This window comes from Embiotoca jacksoni, unplaced genomic scaffold (assembly GCF_022577435.1).
Source record: "Embiotoca jacksoni isolate LCO1_2020_lvr unplaced genomic scaffold, fEmbJac1.0.p SCAF_18, whole genome shotgun sequence".
Classification (NCBI taxonomy): Eukaryota; Metazoa; Chordata; class Actinopteri; family Embiotocidae; genus Embiotoca; species Embiotoca jacksoni.
In genome coordinates this window covers 4,015,233-4,030,420 of record NW_027185318.1, presented here as the reverse complement: position 1 = coordinate 4,030,420, position 15,188 = coordinate 4,015,233, and the positions used below count along the sequence as shown (strand labels likewise).

General features: G+C 41.8%; 3 protein-coding genes across 5 annotated transcripts; 2 read left to right on the top strand and 1 right to left on the bottom strand.

Annotated features, from left to right (window-relative positions):
- Positions 1-3,480: 3,480 nt before the first annotated feature.
- On the top strand, positions 3,481-4,989 carry LOC138199906 (protein FAM181A-like). 2 transcript variants are annotated; one of them, XM_069152199.1, is made up of 2 exons: positions 3,481-3,587; positions 3,689-4,989. In XM_069152199.1, exon 2 carries the CDS (start codon positions 3,804-3,806, stop codon positions 4,584-4,586), a length of 783 nt encoding a protein of 260 aa, XP_069008300.1. In that variant the 5' UTR covers positions 3,481-3,587; positions 3,689-3,803; the 3' UTR covers positions 4,587-4,989. The 2 variants fall into 2 exon arrangements, with proteins under 2 accessions (XP_069008300.1, XP_069008299.1); XM_069152198.1 differs by having other exon boundaries at positions 3,482-3,587; positions 3,746-4,989.
- A 269-nt stretch (positions 4,990-5,258) lies between these two features.
- Positions 5,259-10,048, bottom strand: LOC138199905 (ankyrin repeat and SOCS box protein 2-like). 2 transcript variants are annotated; one of them, XM_069152197.1, is made up of 8 exons: positions 9,890-10,048; positions 7,506-7,675; positions 7,196-7,351; positions 6,862-7,107; positions 6,597-6,768; positions 5,776-6,379; positions 5,525-5,678; positions 5,259-5,399 (listed from the first exon to the last, which is right to left on the bottom strand). In XM_069152197.1, the coding sequence occupies exons 1-8, from the start codon at positions 10,009-10,011 to the stop codon at positions 5,269-5,271; spliced, it is 1,755 nt and encodes a 584-aa protein (XP_069008298.1). In that variant the 5' UTR covers positions 10,012-10,048; the 3' UTR covers positions 5,259-5,268. The 2 variants fall into 2 exon arrangements, with proteins under 2 accessions (XP_069008298.1, XP_069008297.1); XM_069152196.1 differs by lacking the exon at positions 9,890-10,048 and adding an exon at positions 7,979-8,285.
- A 1,408-nt stretch (positions 10,049-11,456) lies between these two features.
- Positions 11,457-14,898, top strand: ccdc197 (coiled-coil domain containing 197). Its single transcript, XM_069151802.1, has 9 exons — positions 11,457-11,714; positions 11,807-11,852; positions 12,201-12,377; positions 12,495-12,652; positions 12,743-12,825; positions 12,926-13,098; positions 13,181-13,291; positions 13,368-13,484; positions 13,552-14,898. The coding sequence occupies exons 1-9, from the start codon at positions 11,608-11,610 to the stop codon at positions 13,729-13,731; spliced, it is 1,152 nt and encodes a 383-aa protein (XP_069007903.1). The 5' UTR covers positions 11,457-11,607; the 3' UTR covers positions 13,732-14,898.
- The last annotated feature ends 290 nt before the right edge of the window (positions 14,899-15,188 follow it).

The following is a 15,188-nucleotide window of genomic DNA, read 5'->3' as shown; positions in this document are numbered from 1 at the left end:
TGAACAAATAAAGATATCATTGATATATAAACAATCCACAATAGTTGAATAATTTCCCCTCTAACCATCCAATAAAATCCTTGTTACGGAGTAACAGCTTCACCTCTGAAACTGAAGGCATTGTCTTAAACAAGGTTTACGCTTGAACCTGAGATGTCTACTTGTGCAGGACAGTTTCTTTGCTCACAAAACCTGCTTCCCAGCCTCTGTGTCATTTTCATAGCTTTTTCATGTTTCATAAACCTACAGCGATTGTTGTGCCCATGTGACTTGTCTTCTGTTTGAAAGAAGTGGTGGAAATAACAGAACAGACAGCCAATTGTGTCACAGCCTGCTTATTCCGAATAACACAAATACCGTCGAAGCCGCCTATTCAAACAATTTTGGATTAAGATCAGTGGATTCAGCATCGAGCCCGAAAGCCTTTTGTTGCGGCTGAGCATTTATCGCATGTCTTGCCTATCAAAAAGCTCTTCACAGACAGTAATGGGGTGAGCTCATACAAAGAGCTGTGGATGACTTTTAGAGTGGAAAATCCATAGCTGCTGTTAAGCTGTGTTTGCACACACAGTACAATGCAGATATTTTTCAGAGTTTTTGAAGGCTACAACCAGCCTGAATTTAGCATACGGTCTGCCCAGAGGTTCAGCTCGTCCATCCTACCCTACAGTCTGTCCCAGTATTGATTATCTGACAAGAGGAAAGCACTACATCCCGCTGTTTCCTTCCTGCTACCTCACCTCATTCCAACAACCAGCAATCTACCACAACATACATCACAGCCCTTTTAAACTCTGATAAGAAAACCTCTTAACATAATTACCGTGGTCCTTCAGCATTATCATTCTTGCCAAGATACTTAATCTGCATCTCTCTGAGCAAACAGAGCCTAAAAATACTATATGCATCAAAACAGAAAGAGATTTAAAAACCTTCTGTCATTTAAGGAATATTAATGTTCAGATAAATTTAGCTCAGCTGCATTCATCTTTACTATCTGTGTTTCTCCATTATTGTGAGTGGGTATGTACACTATTGGATATGTATGGCTGCTATGCTGTACCACAGTGGAGGTAGATTGCCATCTAGTGGAAATGTCTGGTAACACATGACTACAAGGTGCTCACTAAACAGTCTCAGTTGATCAGGTGCATCAAAATAATGCAGTCTAAAACAACAGTTCTGCAATAAATGATCTCATTAAGGTTGTATAACTACATTTATAATTTAAACTGTTTTAATCAGGTGTGGACTCGATTTTCTGTTCATTCTGGGAGATGTAGTTTGTCTTACACAGGTGCATTAAACGGGAGGCTGGATTATTTTTCACTTATTGTATTGTACTTTTGAACGTACACTCGTCTGTCTTTATTTTTTATCTGTATGTAGCTTTTTCTCTTTTTATTCATAACTAAATAAATATATTTTACCAAAGACAAATTTCAAATTCTTGCAACTAAATTTGAGATGTTTGTTGCATCGATAACAATGCCAGTCTGCTGATACTTAGTTCTGATTCCCATTTCAGTTTGAAATATTCCAGAGAGCTATAATCTGTATGAATCTGTACAGTCTACTGTGTTATATATCTCAAATTTTGATTTATGATTTGGCATTCTTCTTTTTTTTTCATTTCCTTTCTTGTGGTCTGCTGCTGTAGCACCTAATTACTTCTCTGGGGATCACAACCATGTTATCTTATTTATTGTAGTTATTTTTGGGCAAACAAGCAAGGCATGTGACCAAAAAAAAAGTGTGCTTATAGAAAGATCCTGTAACATATCAGCTTCTGACAAGACGCTCTGGACAGGATAAGATTTCAGTTAGAGCTTTGCTGAGCTTCTACTCATTAGATTTCTGCAAACAGGGTGAGGAACGGTGGTTAGTTTGTATCACTGAGGGCAGCTTGCAAGTACAGCGAAGATATACAAATTAGGTGTACATCCTTATTGCACATGCAGCAGTTTGAGTGACTTGTTTATTTCAGTCTTTACTGATGGTGCAAACACGCATAGATAGACAAAAATCCCACAGTGGGGAAATTGTGTAACTATCTTGAGCTGGAATAATGTAATGTAGAGGGAAAACTGTCATGTGTTTTTAAAAAGTTCAGTAAATCAGCTCAAATAACTAAAATGATCCACAAACATCTCACTATTTAGGGATGCCACTATGCTTCCTCTTCCTCTCTCTCTCATTCTTCCTCACTTCAAAAGCACAGGAGTGGGGTGACAGGCCCGGGGAGAGGGAGCCCCATTGTTAATTGGCCTTTTCAGTTGAACAGAGAGGTTAAAGGAAGAAGAGGAGATGAGGACAATAGGGTCCCATTGCCTCACCAGAACAAGAGGGATGCACCGCCTAAAAAGATAGACCAGCCAGAGCTCATATAGACCTGCAGGGCTCTCCTCACACAACCCCAAACTAAGTGAATGAGGCAATCAATCATGGAGCCTGCCGTCCGCTCGGAATAAATGGCCCGCAGCCCTGACTGCAGATAACTTCTTTTTTTTTTTTTTTTTTTTTTTTTTTTTTTTTTAAATCTCGCTCCTGGTGCAAGAGTGGTTCAGAGTGTGAGGCATGAGGTGTTACTTACCAGACAAACAGTTTCCTCACATCTCATTCCACTGCTGCTGCGGTTCACTGGAACGATAGGTACTCTTTCTCCACTTCAATAAGGGGATGAAGCTCAATTAGCATTTCACAAGTCCCATTTTCCTCCTCTATTGCAACCTTCCCCGCGGAGCCCATGCTTTCTCTGGGGATTGTCCTGTTTTGGGCCCTTGTTGCCGTTGGCAGGGTGACAGTATTCGAGTGTGCAAACTTGTGCTATTGTCCGCGGGCCAGAGGGAGCCATGGAGACCCCATAATATGACACAGGAAAATGTTTGCTGATGGCAATTCTATGGGCTTTGTCCGACTCTTTCTCCTTCATGACGACTCGATTTAAGTCTCTAAATGTTTGACTACAAATGCAGGAGTGCTATCCAGCTCCTTTCCCTTTGTCCCGCGAGGTTTGAATGAGTAATTCAGCTTTTGTGTCGCTCGATTGAGGGGGCAAACAGAAAGACAAGATTCTTGAGCGTTCAAGCCCTTTTCCATGGTTATGCTCTCTTTAGATCCCCCCCCCCCCCCCTCACCAAATCCTACAGCTGACATCACTCTCGGCGAGGGTATGATGGGTATCGGTGTTGAAAACCCAACTCGAACCGACCTGATATGCAGTTAGAAAGCGTGCATAATTCAGAAAAGTTTTAACTCATTATTATTTATGCACACGTTGCATTTTTGGAGAGGTTTGACCAACGTGCAGAAATAATCGAGTAGCAGAAATTATCGCATCCCCTCAGCGGCTTTTTCAAGATCTCCATGACAACAATTTGCAATGGTGAAGAATTCGATACCAGGGCGCTTGGAGGCTGATTGGGGTGCATTGTGAGGGGCCTGGGGTCGCTGATTGGTTCAAGGAAAGCACCATAACTACAAGGAGTTTATATTCATTCAACTTGTTGAAGTGCTCCTACTGCAGCCCGGAGAGAAGTCTGGACTCGGACGGTGGCTTCGAGAGAATCTGGATTCATCCCGTGTTGGTGAGTTATGGGTTATTAATCGGTGGCAAAAAAAAATATTACTAAATATTAAATTAGTAATATTAAATATATTAAGATGCATTCCTCTCGTTTGTTTGCAGAATTCCTAAAGCCCGCAATTAAGCACAGCCTAAATTTGCTCTCTGGTTTCTCTCCAGATCTTGACGGCGGATTACACATTTTAACATGGACTGATTCAACAAAGTCAAGACGAAAATGGCAAATGCAGACAGTGAAGTCAAAACGTTGCTCAACTTTGTGAATTTGGCATCCAGTGACATCAAGGCGGCCCTGGATAAGTCGGCTCCGTGCAGACGCTCTGTGGATCACCGGAAATATCTGCAGAAACAACTGAAGCGGTTCTCTCAAAAGTACTCCAGAGTCCCAAGATGCCACACGCACAGGTCTGCGGAGTACAGGTGCGCGAAACCAGTGGGGACTGTTCTCCCGAATGTGATGGTGTCAGAAAAGGCCAGCTCTGATGCTCAAGATGTGGAGAATGTGGGGAACGCTGTGGAGCAGGTTCCCATGAGGAAACGCCAATTGCCAGCCTCATTTTGGGAGGAACCCAAGTTGACCCAAACTAACAGGGAGCACTCACATTTAGGATTGAAAAGGAGCCCTGTTGGCACATCGGAGGGCGGTGGAAATGAAAATAGGAAAAGGAACTATGATCATGATGACGCAAAGGCCACAATGTCTGCGTCCAATCGGCGCAGCTCTGCGGATAAAGAGGCGCTGAAATTGGACCTGACCTCTCACCACTGTGTGAGTGTGTGCGGCTGCTGCCCATTCCAGTACCACGGACACCAAGTCCTCCACAGTCACATTGTTGTTCCCCATGCGCCCCTGGGACTGTGGAGCAAAGCAGCGGGGACTGAGACAGAGAGATCTGAGCATCCCTATGGACAAAAAATTCACACACACGTTGTGGTCAAGCCCATACCGACCAAACCAACCACTCAGTCACCAATCTTCAGTGTGTTTGGATTCATTTAATTAGCCTACTGATGAACCCATCACACACAAATGTGTAAATAGGACTAATGATTCTGTTTTGTGTTCTACGCAGTGTCTTTCTCTCTCTGCATTTTAAAATGAGACACTTCCTCCAGCACTTATCGGGATGATTCATCTATTTTTGTTTAATCCTAAAGGACTAAATTGCACTTGCCGAATAATTTCATCAGCCTCACTTTCATGTCAGTCTCATGCCACCTAAAACTGACAGTAAGTTCAAAAGTTTCTACTTTTAGAGAATGACTGTTCTTTTTTTAGCACAAAAAGTCATACAAATGAATCCAAACATCCTGTTTTAGTTTCCTCTTTAAACTATGAGAATCACCTTTCTTTGTCAAAGTAATGTTTGATAGGCACATTTGAAACAATGACTTTTATTTTTAAATAAATGATTCAACTCCCCTCAATAAGTCCTTTGGGCACTAGATCGTTTTTACCTTTCACTGCAGGTTTCTGTGAAAAAACATAACACTCCAAAGGACAGATTAAAGAAGCTTATTGTCACATCACATATATTAGATATTTATAGTCTACATAGAGAATTTCTTTTGAGTGGACCATTTACAGATTCAAGATAGCTGATGTAACTAAAAATAGAACCACAAAAAGATAAACTTAGTCATGTCTCTGAGGACGATAATGCTCGAGGTTCATCTTAAAGTCAGTCAGCCAGGCTCAGGTATCTGATCAGTCTGTTTGGCAGAGGTAAGTTTGTGATAGATCTCAGTCTGTGTCTCCCCATCTGGGACCGAATCCTGAATCTACAGAGGTGCAGCAGTGGACGTGGTGACACTGTTGACAAGATAAATAGAAAAGATGAGGAAGGTTGTCATATTTGTATACCACATTTGTTTTCTACACGTGTGAGGAAGCGGAAAAGATCATGTTCCCTTAGTAAGAATTTATCTGATACTTACATGACTTCCTCTTCACAGTGAGCCACTCTTCTCGGCTGTCCAGTAGTTCAGTGAGCTTGTTGCACAACTGAACTTGGCCAACATGCTCCAGCAGTACGTCTATAATTGGTCCGGCCCATTTAAGCATTACTGGGGTGGATATCCACTCACAGAACTGCAGAAGAAAATCATAAAAGTCTGTATTACTTAAAAAGAACACACATTTGAGCAATTTTAAAATGCATGACAGTGTTTTGGCTCTTTTTGTTCACCTGTGTTGCCCTTTCTGGTGGCTCATTGCAGTTTAAATGAAGCATACTATCACTCTGCAGAACATATCCATTACTGCCGGTAGTTCTTATACTGGATCCTCCTGAAGCTGGGTGAAGGGCACTACCGTAAGCACAGGTAAAACAGGAGAGGGCATCGCAGCCATTGTCCAAAAGGCACTTGAGTAGAGGCAGATTATTCATACAAAGGGCAACAAGAGCAGGGAATGTAGTCGCATAAGAAGGGATTCTGGCATTCACATCGGCTCCTCTTTCCAGCAGTAAGGACACGGTGCCGACACAGCCCTGACGCACAGCCATCAGCAGAGGACTGACCGGGTCCAGGCTCAGACTAGCGCCGGCGTTCAGCAGCACCTCTGCTGTTTTGGTGCTGCCGTTGGCAATAGCAAAATAGAGGGCTGTGGCACGCCGATCAGCGTACTGGGGGGAGTGACTGTAGGCCAGTGTGGCGTTTACATCTGCACCTGTCTTTAGGAGCACAGCTGCCACAGTGTGCCTGTTGTGCTCTGCTGCCAGATGGAGGGGGCTGATCCAACTGTGCCGCAGCCGGGCTCGACTTGTCACCGCGACAAGCAGGGACACAATTCTGAACAGAAAGAGAGGATGTTAATAAAATAAATATATACAAAACATCAATTACAGCGGAGTTTATAAGTCTGATCAAGGCACAATTTACAACAACCACTTAATTTCTCATTATATACATACATTTTGAATCTGAAAAGAAATGTTACAACTTGACCCGTGTTTATTATCTCAATAACACTATGACTAAAAAAAAAAGTCATACTATCTTAACTTACTCGTGGTGTCCATACTGGGCCGCAATATGTAGTGGCAGCAGTCCTGAGTTGGTGGGTTTGTTCGCATCAGCGTTTTTAGTCAACAGTAAGGCCACGACTTCCTTGTGGCCATGTTTACTAGCCTCATGCAGCGCAGTAACACCGTCACATGTCTGCATGTTCACATCTGCTCCTAAAAAAAACCCCAAAAAACTTTATTTCTTTAGAATATTTAAATGGAGATCAGAAACATGATAAGTACGAATATTTTACTGCAGAAAAGTACCTTTTCCAATAACGTAACACAGTGCCCTCATCTTTCCTTGTTGAGCTGCTACAATGAGTGGTGTGATGCTGTAGGTATTCGGTGGATTGATTGTGGCCCCGGCTCTTATCAGTATCTCGGAGATCTCCGTGTTGTCTCTGGATACGGCCTCGTGGAGGGCTGTCCAGCCCTGGCCGCACCGCTGGTTCACAGTGGCCCCGTATGACAGGATGAGGCTCACCGTGTCCACATTCTCCAGCTCACATGCTGCAGGGACAGACAAGACAGAGGCTCATTTATGTCCAGTACTTGGCCTCCTATATGTTGTTTTTCGAAACAGATTTCACAGCTGTACCTTTGAACAAAGGAGTTTCTTTGTTATTGCTGCTGATGTCGGGGTCAGCGCCGGCTTCCAGAAGACACCGCACACATGACGAGTGTTCACAAGACACAGCGAGCAGCAGCGCCGTCTGCTCCTGCAATGTCCGTTTGTCCACTGAACCCGGATGAGCTGGAGCAGAAAGTGGACAGCTCACACAAACTAGCAGGGTGACTCATTTAGCATTTAAAAAAAATTGGCACACACTGCACCAAAACATTCCCAACATGTGATTCAAACTGACGAATGCAATGTTTGGGACTCATTAATGCCCTCAATGCCGTACCCTTCAGTAGAGTCTTCAGGCACTCAGTCTGTCCACAGTAGGCAGCATCATGCAAGGGTATCCACCCATCTTTGTTCTCCTTTAGCAGGCTGTGAGAGGAGGATGTTGCCAGATCATTAACAGCCTCCACATCCCCTCTGCTGATGGCAAAGACCAGCGGGTCAGCATCACTGGAAAGAAGAAAAATATCAATTTAATAGACTTCAAGTGTGATTTTAGACAGACATCAGTATCATTTGATGGATGTAGTTTTGATTCAATATGGATCTTAAATCTTTATAGTCGGTGATTATTTCTTAATTAAGCAATTATAAATGATGTGGTAAAGGCCAGTTAAAAATGTCTGGCTTTTATTGAACTCAAAAGGCAGAGGACCTCAGTTGCCCTCTAGGATCCAAAACGCACTCTTACAAACGAACACACAAACACATGCAGCCTCAGCGTTAACCAGCCCACAACAACAAAAGACTCACTCCGGCTCGGTCGTGCCGTCGCTCTGATTGTTCCCTCTCCTCCTCTCTCCTCGTAGTCGCGACAGAACAGTGTTACATTTCCGTCCGGCGTTACGGAACTGAGATAAGTAGTCAGAGTAGCTGAATTTCGTCATTTTGAATGTTTTGCGGCAGTGTCTCTCCCTCACCATGCGTCGGCGGAGCGGTGTGCGGCGCCAAGTGGAGCTCAGCTGTGCGCTCTCAGATTATTTTGGGACTGGAGCTATTGTCAGACGGCAGGGTGACGGGTTTATCCATATATGTAAAAAAAAACACGGACATCCAGAGATAAGGCTAATTGCAGTGGAGATAAGGCAGCCCAAGCCGAGCTCTTTACTTGCAGCTTTTTTATTTTTTTTGGCTGGTGCCAGAACTGTGCTATGAACACTACAGACACTACATAACTGAGCCACAACAATTCATGAGTCACTACTCCCCTTGGAAAGCCATAGACAGTAGTCTTGTACTAGCCCATGTTTCTACAGTGATATGACCTCAATCTGTGAGTAGGTTAAGTCATTTACATTTGCTTAGAGGAGTTCAATGTTTCTAATCAAAAGGTCTGTTTTAGAAATATGCTGCTATGCTCAAGAAACCCCCACATCCTTACAGATTTTCCACTGGTCACCAAAAAAGTTGAAAAACGTTCTCCTTGCCTGATTGTGTAATTATTACTGTCTAAATATTATTATTTTTTAAAAATAATAATAATCAGCCTTAAAAAATGCCAATATGGACTTTTCAGAATTTAAAAAATGTCATAAACCCTCCAAATTTCCTTAAAAATAGTGAGGCTCTGACCTCTGTGGTAACTATGGCAATGATCTGTTTGATTGTGTTTTCACACATAAGAAATGGAATCCTTTTTATATCCCATTTGCTTCAACCTGCTTCTTAACATGATTTAATTCAGTGCAGTTTTAGCTCTACCATACAGAGGGCTTTTAAATGTTGGAGTGTTGCTCGAAACTTGTCCTGTAAAAACATTCTTGGCTGTATTGCAAACCATCACATTGATTTGTGCCTGCAGAATCACAAGGGCACGGTGACACAGTTGCTCACGTTCAGGACCTCATGTTTGGATGCAACCTCATACTGACATACTCACATCCAGCATGCTGCAGTTTCTCCACAAGAGGGAGATATTTTGTGATTGACAGATCCAAGCAACCTGTAGCATCTAAGGCAGGGGTGTCAAACTCATTTTAGTTAAGGGGCCACATACTGCCCACTTTCATCTCAAGTGGGCCAGACCAGTAAATTCATAGCATAATAACGCATACATAACGACAATATTTCTCTATGTTTAAATCATTGGTGAAGGTTTTTGGATGATAAACCCTATTTTAAGGTCTTTCTACAATAAACTACAAACATAAAGAGCAAAAACTCAGACATCAGCCCACTGTTTATCTGCCTGGGCTCTCCTCTGCAGATTCCCTAGCAGCGAGCACTTCTTCCTCCGGAGCAGATGTCGCATTTATGCTGTTTTTGAAGCAATTACTGGATCGATTAAAAAAAAATTACAAAACGTTTGTACTCATAAACCTCCATATTCTCATAGAAATGCAATTTATGTCTTTCTGTAATTTTCACACTTAGCAAAGTCATCTGGCGGGCCGAGCTGGACCCTCTGGCGGGCCGGATCCGGCCCGCGGGCCGTATGTTTGACACCCTTGATCTAAGGGAAGTCATAGTGACAGTAGACCTTAGAGATATGTGTTATATATAAAATATATGTTGCTTCCTGCATCCTGCTGATGGTTCACATTTACAACCTTGCTACTTGTACAAACAAGTAATAATGTAATAACTTATAAAATATGATTTTAGTACAACATTTGCATATTATTCCAACACTGTAATGTAATACAGAGCAACAGGTTTTCTCACCTGAGAGAGATTGTTGTGTAGTTGGATGAAGTGTGAAGGGTCAGAGAGAAGACGGACAGCCTGCCTTTGATATCGCCGTTCAGTCTCTGGTAAAGAGACCCTGATCTGCTGACTGCATTCATCACAGGAGGAGATCTGTTGTCCAGTCTCAAAACCAGGACTTCCAACAACGAGCTGCTGTCCTCTTCATCAATAAGTGATAGGGATCCAGAAAAGAAAAACAGAAGTCAGAACATTAATAGTGGCACACAAAAGCAGAGTCCCAAAAACAAAAACGCACATTGTACAATACACACGTACTGTATGAATTAGAGACCAAACTCATTTGAAAGAGTTGAAATGTGCACTGGCAGACATCAGAGAGCAGCAGCTCAGGCAACGAGCGTGGATGCCTTTTAAGGGAATGTTCAACCGAGTTTGGTTCCACTTGATCCTGCTGCTCCTGAGTCAACGCTGGTGTGTGTAGTGTTACAGTCAGTTATGCAGCAGAACACATTAAGCTGAGATTACCGCTTATTTTCTTAACTATGATTGACTAAGAAAAATATTGTATTTCCATTTTTATTTTCCAAGACCAAAACACACGCACACACACACACACGCACACACACACAAAGAGAGATTTGAACAGATTTGAAGGAGCAAATATTATCTTCAAAGATTGAACCAGGGCTTACCACACAACAACGTTCCTCATCATCATCTGCAGAAGACCATAACACCCCTTTACTGTATCAGCTCTTAATGTGACACGGTGAAGGTTTGAGAACGTGCCAGAGAATGACAATGACGGAGGAGTTTTGTTTCACAATCACTCCTTCGGAAGTGATTGTTAAAAAAAATGCTTCCTGCATATAAAACTGGAGGTGGCTTCTGTTTTTTTTTGTCTGAAACAAACAAGTCTCAGCATAATGATGTCCAACTAGGGGAACTAGAAGACCTAGATTAGGTCTGAGGCAAATGTCTGATGAGCCCAACATAGTTGCACAACAAAGACGGTTATGCAACTACATTTTTTTATTCCAGGAACACAAAGGTCAGCAAGAAGCCACTAAAGAAATTGTAGTTTATTGTCTTTCATGATCAGTTAAAATATTCATCAAATCTTTATTTTTCCCCTGAGGCAGAAGGAGTTGATGTCATAAGAGTTATTTGAATGAGCTAATGTAACTTTTGTCACAAAACAAACAGGTTCAAATTGTTATTCATTGTTGAGTGGGCCTATTTTACCAAGTTTTAGCACATTACTGCAGATTGGAAAGCAGGAGGATTTGTGCCAGATTTTATATTGTGCTTGTAGCAGAGTGCCAGCTCTTAACTGACTTGAAAACAGGGCATCCCAAAACCCTTCTCGGACTTCACAATCAGCAATCCAAAGTTGTACACACCTGTCGCCACAGCTTCGTTCAAAGGTTCTCTGGAAATAGGACGGACCTCTCAGTCGGTCAATAAAACAGAACCGCCCCCCCCCCCCAACCCTCCCGTCAGCAGTTGCCATGACAACAGAGAAAACGATCCCGTTGCATTCCTTGTTGTCTCGCCTGCGGTTACCAAAGCAACAGCTACACAAACCCACGGGAACATCCGGAAGAGACCCTCAATCGTCCTTGTGACCGTCTGAACGTGGACCGACTGAGGGACGTGTGTTTTACTCGTCAGAACTCCTGGATGATACATTTACACACACACACACACAAAAAACCAAAAAAACAACAACCATGACGAGTTTTTCTCTTCCTTTGTTAGATAGCAGCGATCCTCGTGTGGCACTCAAGATGGAAAACCGGATAAGAAACATTTTTGTAACACAGACGGAGGACACCAGGTAGGCCTTCGTCTGCCTTCAGCAATTCAACTCATTCCTTTAAAACCACATTCATAAATCATATTTGTGACTGACACATATTTTCGATTCAGACACAGAAAGGGGGAATCTATCAACCTCACATCTGCAGAAACAGAGGTAAGACTAATAAATAATGAGTCTAAGCATATAAGTGCAAACATTATGTTGTCAACAAAAAAAATACAATAATTTATATTGTGTTGTTTGGGATGATGTTTAACCTATTTTATAATGAAGGCTTTCATGCAGTATATTAATACCGCAGCATATTCTTTATATAGCCTATCTAAGTGTATTAATTTAACGCTGTTCATGCTGCACATTATTGCAATGTGTGCTTGAGTTTTTATATTCTCGTCTCTGTTATCAACCTTTCATTTTTATTTTTCCTTTAAAGAACTCTGAAACTTCACTTTCAGCGTTTATGCACCTGAATGTTTATGTTTTTTTTTTTTATATGTGCAGACTTCAAGCAGAGACCTCAATGTAGGGGTGAATACTTTGCAAAAGACGCTGGTTCTGAGGAAACAGGCAGAGTTGGACGAGGTGAACAAGCAGCTCGCACTCAAACGGCAAGAGTTTACGAGCTGTGCGGCGGCCCTGGCTCAGAGAAGGTCTGAACTGGAAATACAACAACAGCAGGCAAGTTGAGACTTCCCAAATTTACTTGAATTAAATGAATGATTAGAGAGCTTCTGTCACTGATGTTTATATAAAATCTGTATGACACTGTCCTTCGGGTTTGTATTTTTCCCCCAGACTAAAGAGAGGGTGATGAAATTTGAGAAGTTTGTTGCCGAAAATGAAGTGACGCGACGCAGAGCGCTAAAGACGTGTGAAACTACACGGAAGCAGAATATTTTGAAACAGAGAGCGATAGAAGGTCTGACAGAACAGCTCGAACAACTTCAAGCCAGGTGAGCACTTGAAACCCAGACTTCAATGTACAGATGTCACTTATTTAGTCACATTTTGTAACCCCGGTTTCCCCATTTCTCAAAATACAGAAAGAAAATCTTAAAGGAGAGGATGGAAAAATACAAAATCTTTGAGGACTACTTGATGAAAACCTTAGATTATCTCCCCGGCAGTAAATTCAAAACCAACTTTTACAGTCCCAATAACCTTTTACATGAACCTCTTCTGTTTGTCTTTGACACTGATGCAACAAACTGCACCATCTTCTTCAGATTACCTTGATAGTGGGTCTGAATCTTTGGTGATGCCCATCATTCGGCGCCACGAGATCCTGTCCGTCACCCACCAGGAGCTGCTGCAGCGTTTGGGGCGCATGGAGGAGGAGGTGGAGCACGGCCAGCGACAGCTGCAGGACATGAAGCAGGAGCACAGCATAAGGAAACTGGTCAGAGATGCACGAGCAGATGTTCCATGTAGCATTTCCTTAATTTGACAGTGCTTGAGTGATGTTTTTGGATCTGTTGCAGATGGCCAACAAGGAAGTGACTGAACTCCTGAGTGAGTTAGAAACCCTCAAGGAGAAGAACAAGCAGGCAGAGGTTAACTTGCAGCTGGAGCAAGGCCTTTCCAGAGAGAAGGTATGCCTTCAAGATTGTGAGTCGGAAATTAGCCTGAGCTAATTTGAAGAGCCACATGTGCTCTATTATTTCTCAGCTTGAAGAAGTGGGAAGATTGCTAATGGCCATCAGCAACCTCGCAGAGCAGTGTTATCTTCCAGCGTACGGGCCGCTGGAAAGCATGAACGTATTGATGATGATGGACATGGTGAAGGTAACATCCCGCTGATCATTTGCACTGCTTAGTTTACCTGCCTCTTGACTAACCACTTTCTTTTCAGGAGTACATTCTGGACCAGGCAGACACGGAGAGGAGAGCGAGGAGGCTGAAGGAGTCTGCGATGACAAGTACAACAGTGGTGGCGGACAAGAGAGCGAGGGCATCGATGAAAAGCATCGGAAGTAAAACAATATTCAAAAGTTCAAGTAAAGTCAGCAGAAAGACTGAGACATTTAGTTAATGAAGTGTTTGTTGCCGTGTTGCCTCCGACAGTAATTTAAGATGTTGTCTTTGACCTTGGGAACAAAAAACATCTTAATTCAAAGATCACTTTGTAGCAAAAGGTTAACATGACAACTTCAATACAATGACTTCATCTGTGAAAGAAGACCATGAAATCTGACTGAAAGCTCCAACACAGCTTGTAGGGGGACCCTGTTAAGATTTTGTTGTTGTTGTTGTTGTTGTTGTTAAATCCATTTTTAGATTGGTTTGTGTGTTTTTACACAAATTTCTATTGTTTGAAACAGCGATGCACGAAACTTTTGCACTTAAAATCTCATGTACACTACAGATAGTGACGTGAAAACAGCTGTTTCGAATGAGCGATTTCAGTTCATCCGGCCATCAGAAGTTGCCCAGACAAATGTTTGTCAAATCATTGTTTCATTTTTTGATTATATATACACAAAAGCATTGAACAAGTTGCACAGAAATATTTCAAATGGTGTAGTGATTTGTGGTAGTCTGCGTTTCATTAAATAAACAGCACATGTTTTGTAGAAGAGAGAATCTGACATTTGTGAAATCCTTGCCTCTTGCAACATTTGCATTTTCCGTTCTGTCTACCATAAAGTTTGTGTTACGCAAGAAACAAAAGACCGTAGGAACAAAAATCATCACCTTTGAATTTTCAGATCCAGCCAAACAGGTTTTCTTTCAGCTTTCTTTGACAGACACTAATAGCTGATAATAATTACACTAATTATGTTGCAATACTACTTATCTGGGCAATGTCAAGAAGCAAAATGTTAAGACATACCTTTAAGGGGTTTTGCTGGTAATTTGTGTCCCCTGAGAAGACGTGGGTTGTCCAGTGAGGGAAGGGTGGTGGGGGGTCACTGAGGATTTTAAATGGTGTTTGTGCACGCAACAAAAATATGAACGTGACACTTGTTTTTTTCTTCCATTTTTCACAACTTAAAATAAAAGATCTGATGACTTTTTCTGTACAAACAAAAGGTTTGTTTCACTCAAATTCAGTTCACTAATTTGTTAAAATCAGTGTTAGTAAGAACTTCACCTTTGCAAAGATAATTCCTCCACCTGACAGACTCACACGCTGATTAAACACAATGATTATTGCAAAAGTACCTTGGACAGGTGCCAATCAAAGTCCACTCTAAAATGTGAGGTTTTAACTTGAATTTTTTTTTTTTTTTTTTTTTTTTTTTTTTTTACACATTACAATAATGTGTCAGCTATAATAGTGATTCCGATTTTAAAAACAAAACATGACCACTGGATAAAATATTGTATTTGAATTTTGCCTCACCTTTACACAATAAATAATAAAATGATCTATGCAATTCTCAGTATTTAATTTTGATACTTTAATCCACGTTATAGTTTGTGTTATCAGCATTTATCTTGCACATTTAAGTACGAAGGTGGGACGCCAACACTTTAAAAAAAAAA

Excerpts from the sequence above, each read along its gene's own strand:
- LOC138199906 (XM_069152199.1), top strand. The coding sequence starts at position 3,804 with ATGGCAAATGCAGACAGTGAAGTCAAAACGTTGCTCAACTTTGTGAAT.
- ccdc197 (XM_069151802.1), top strand. The coding sequence starts at position 11,608 with ATGACGAGTTTTTCTCTTCCTTTGTTAGATAGCAGCGATCCTCGTGTG. Across the intron at positions 12,653-12,742 it reads CTCGAACAACTTCAAGCCAG|AAAGAAAATCTTAAAGGAGA; the intron begins GTGAGCACTTGA and ends CTCAAAATACAG. Across the intron at positions 13,292-13,367 it reads AAGGCCTTTCCAGAGAGAAG|CTTGAAGAAGTGGGAAGATT; the intron begins GTATGCCTTCAA and ends ATTATTTCTCAG.
- LOC138199905 (XM_069152196.1), bottom strand. The coding sequence starts at position 8,148 with ATGGTGAGGGAGAGACACTGCCGCAAAACATTCAAAATGACGAAATTC. Across the intron at positions 7,352-7,505 it reads CCTGAAGACTCTACTGAAGG|CTCATCCGGGTTCAGTGGAC; the intron begins GTACGGCATTGA and ends TTTCTGCTCCAG. Across the intron at positions 5,400-5,524 it reads CACTGTGAAGAGGAAGTCAT|TGTCACCACGTCCACTGCTG; the intron begins GTAAGTATCAGA and ends TCTTGTCAACAG.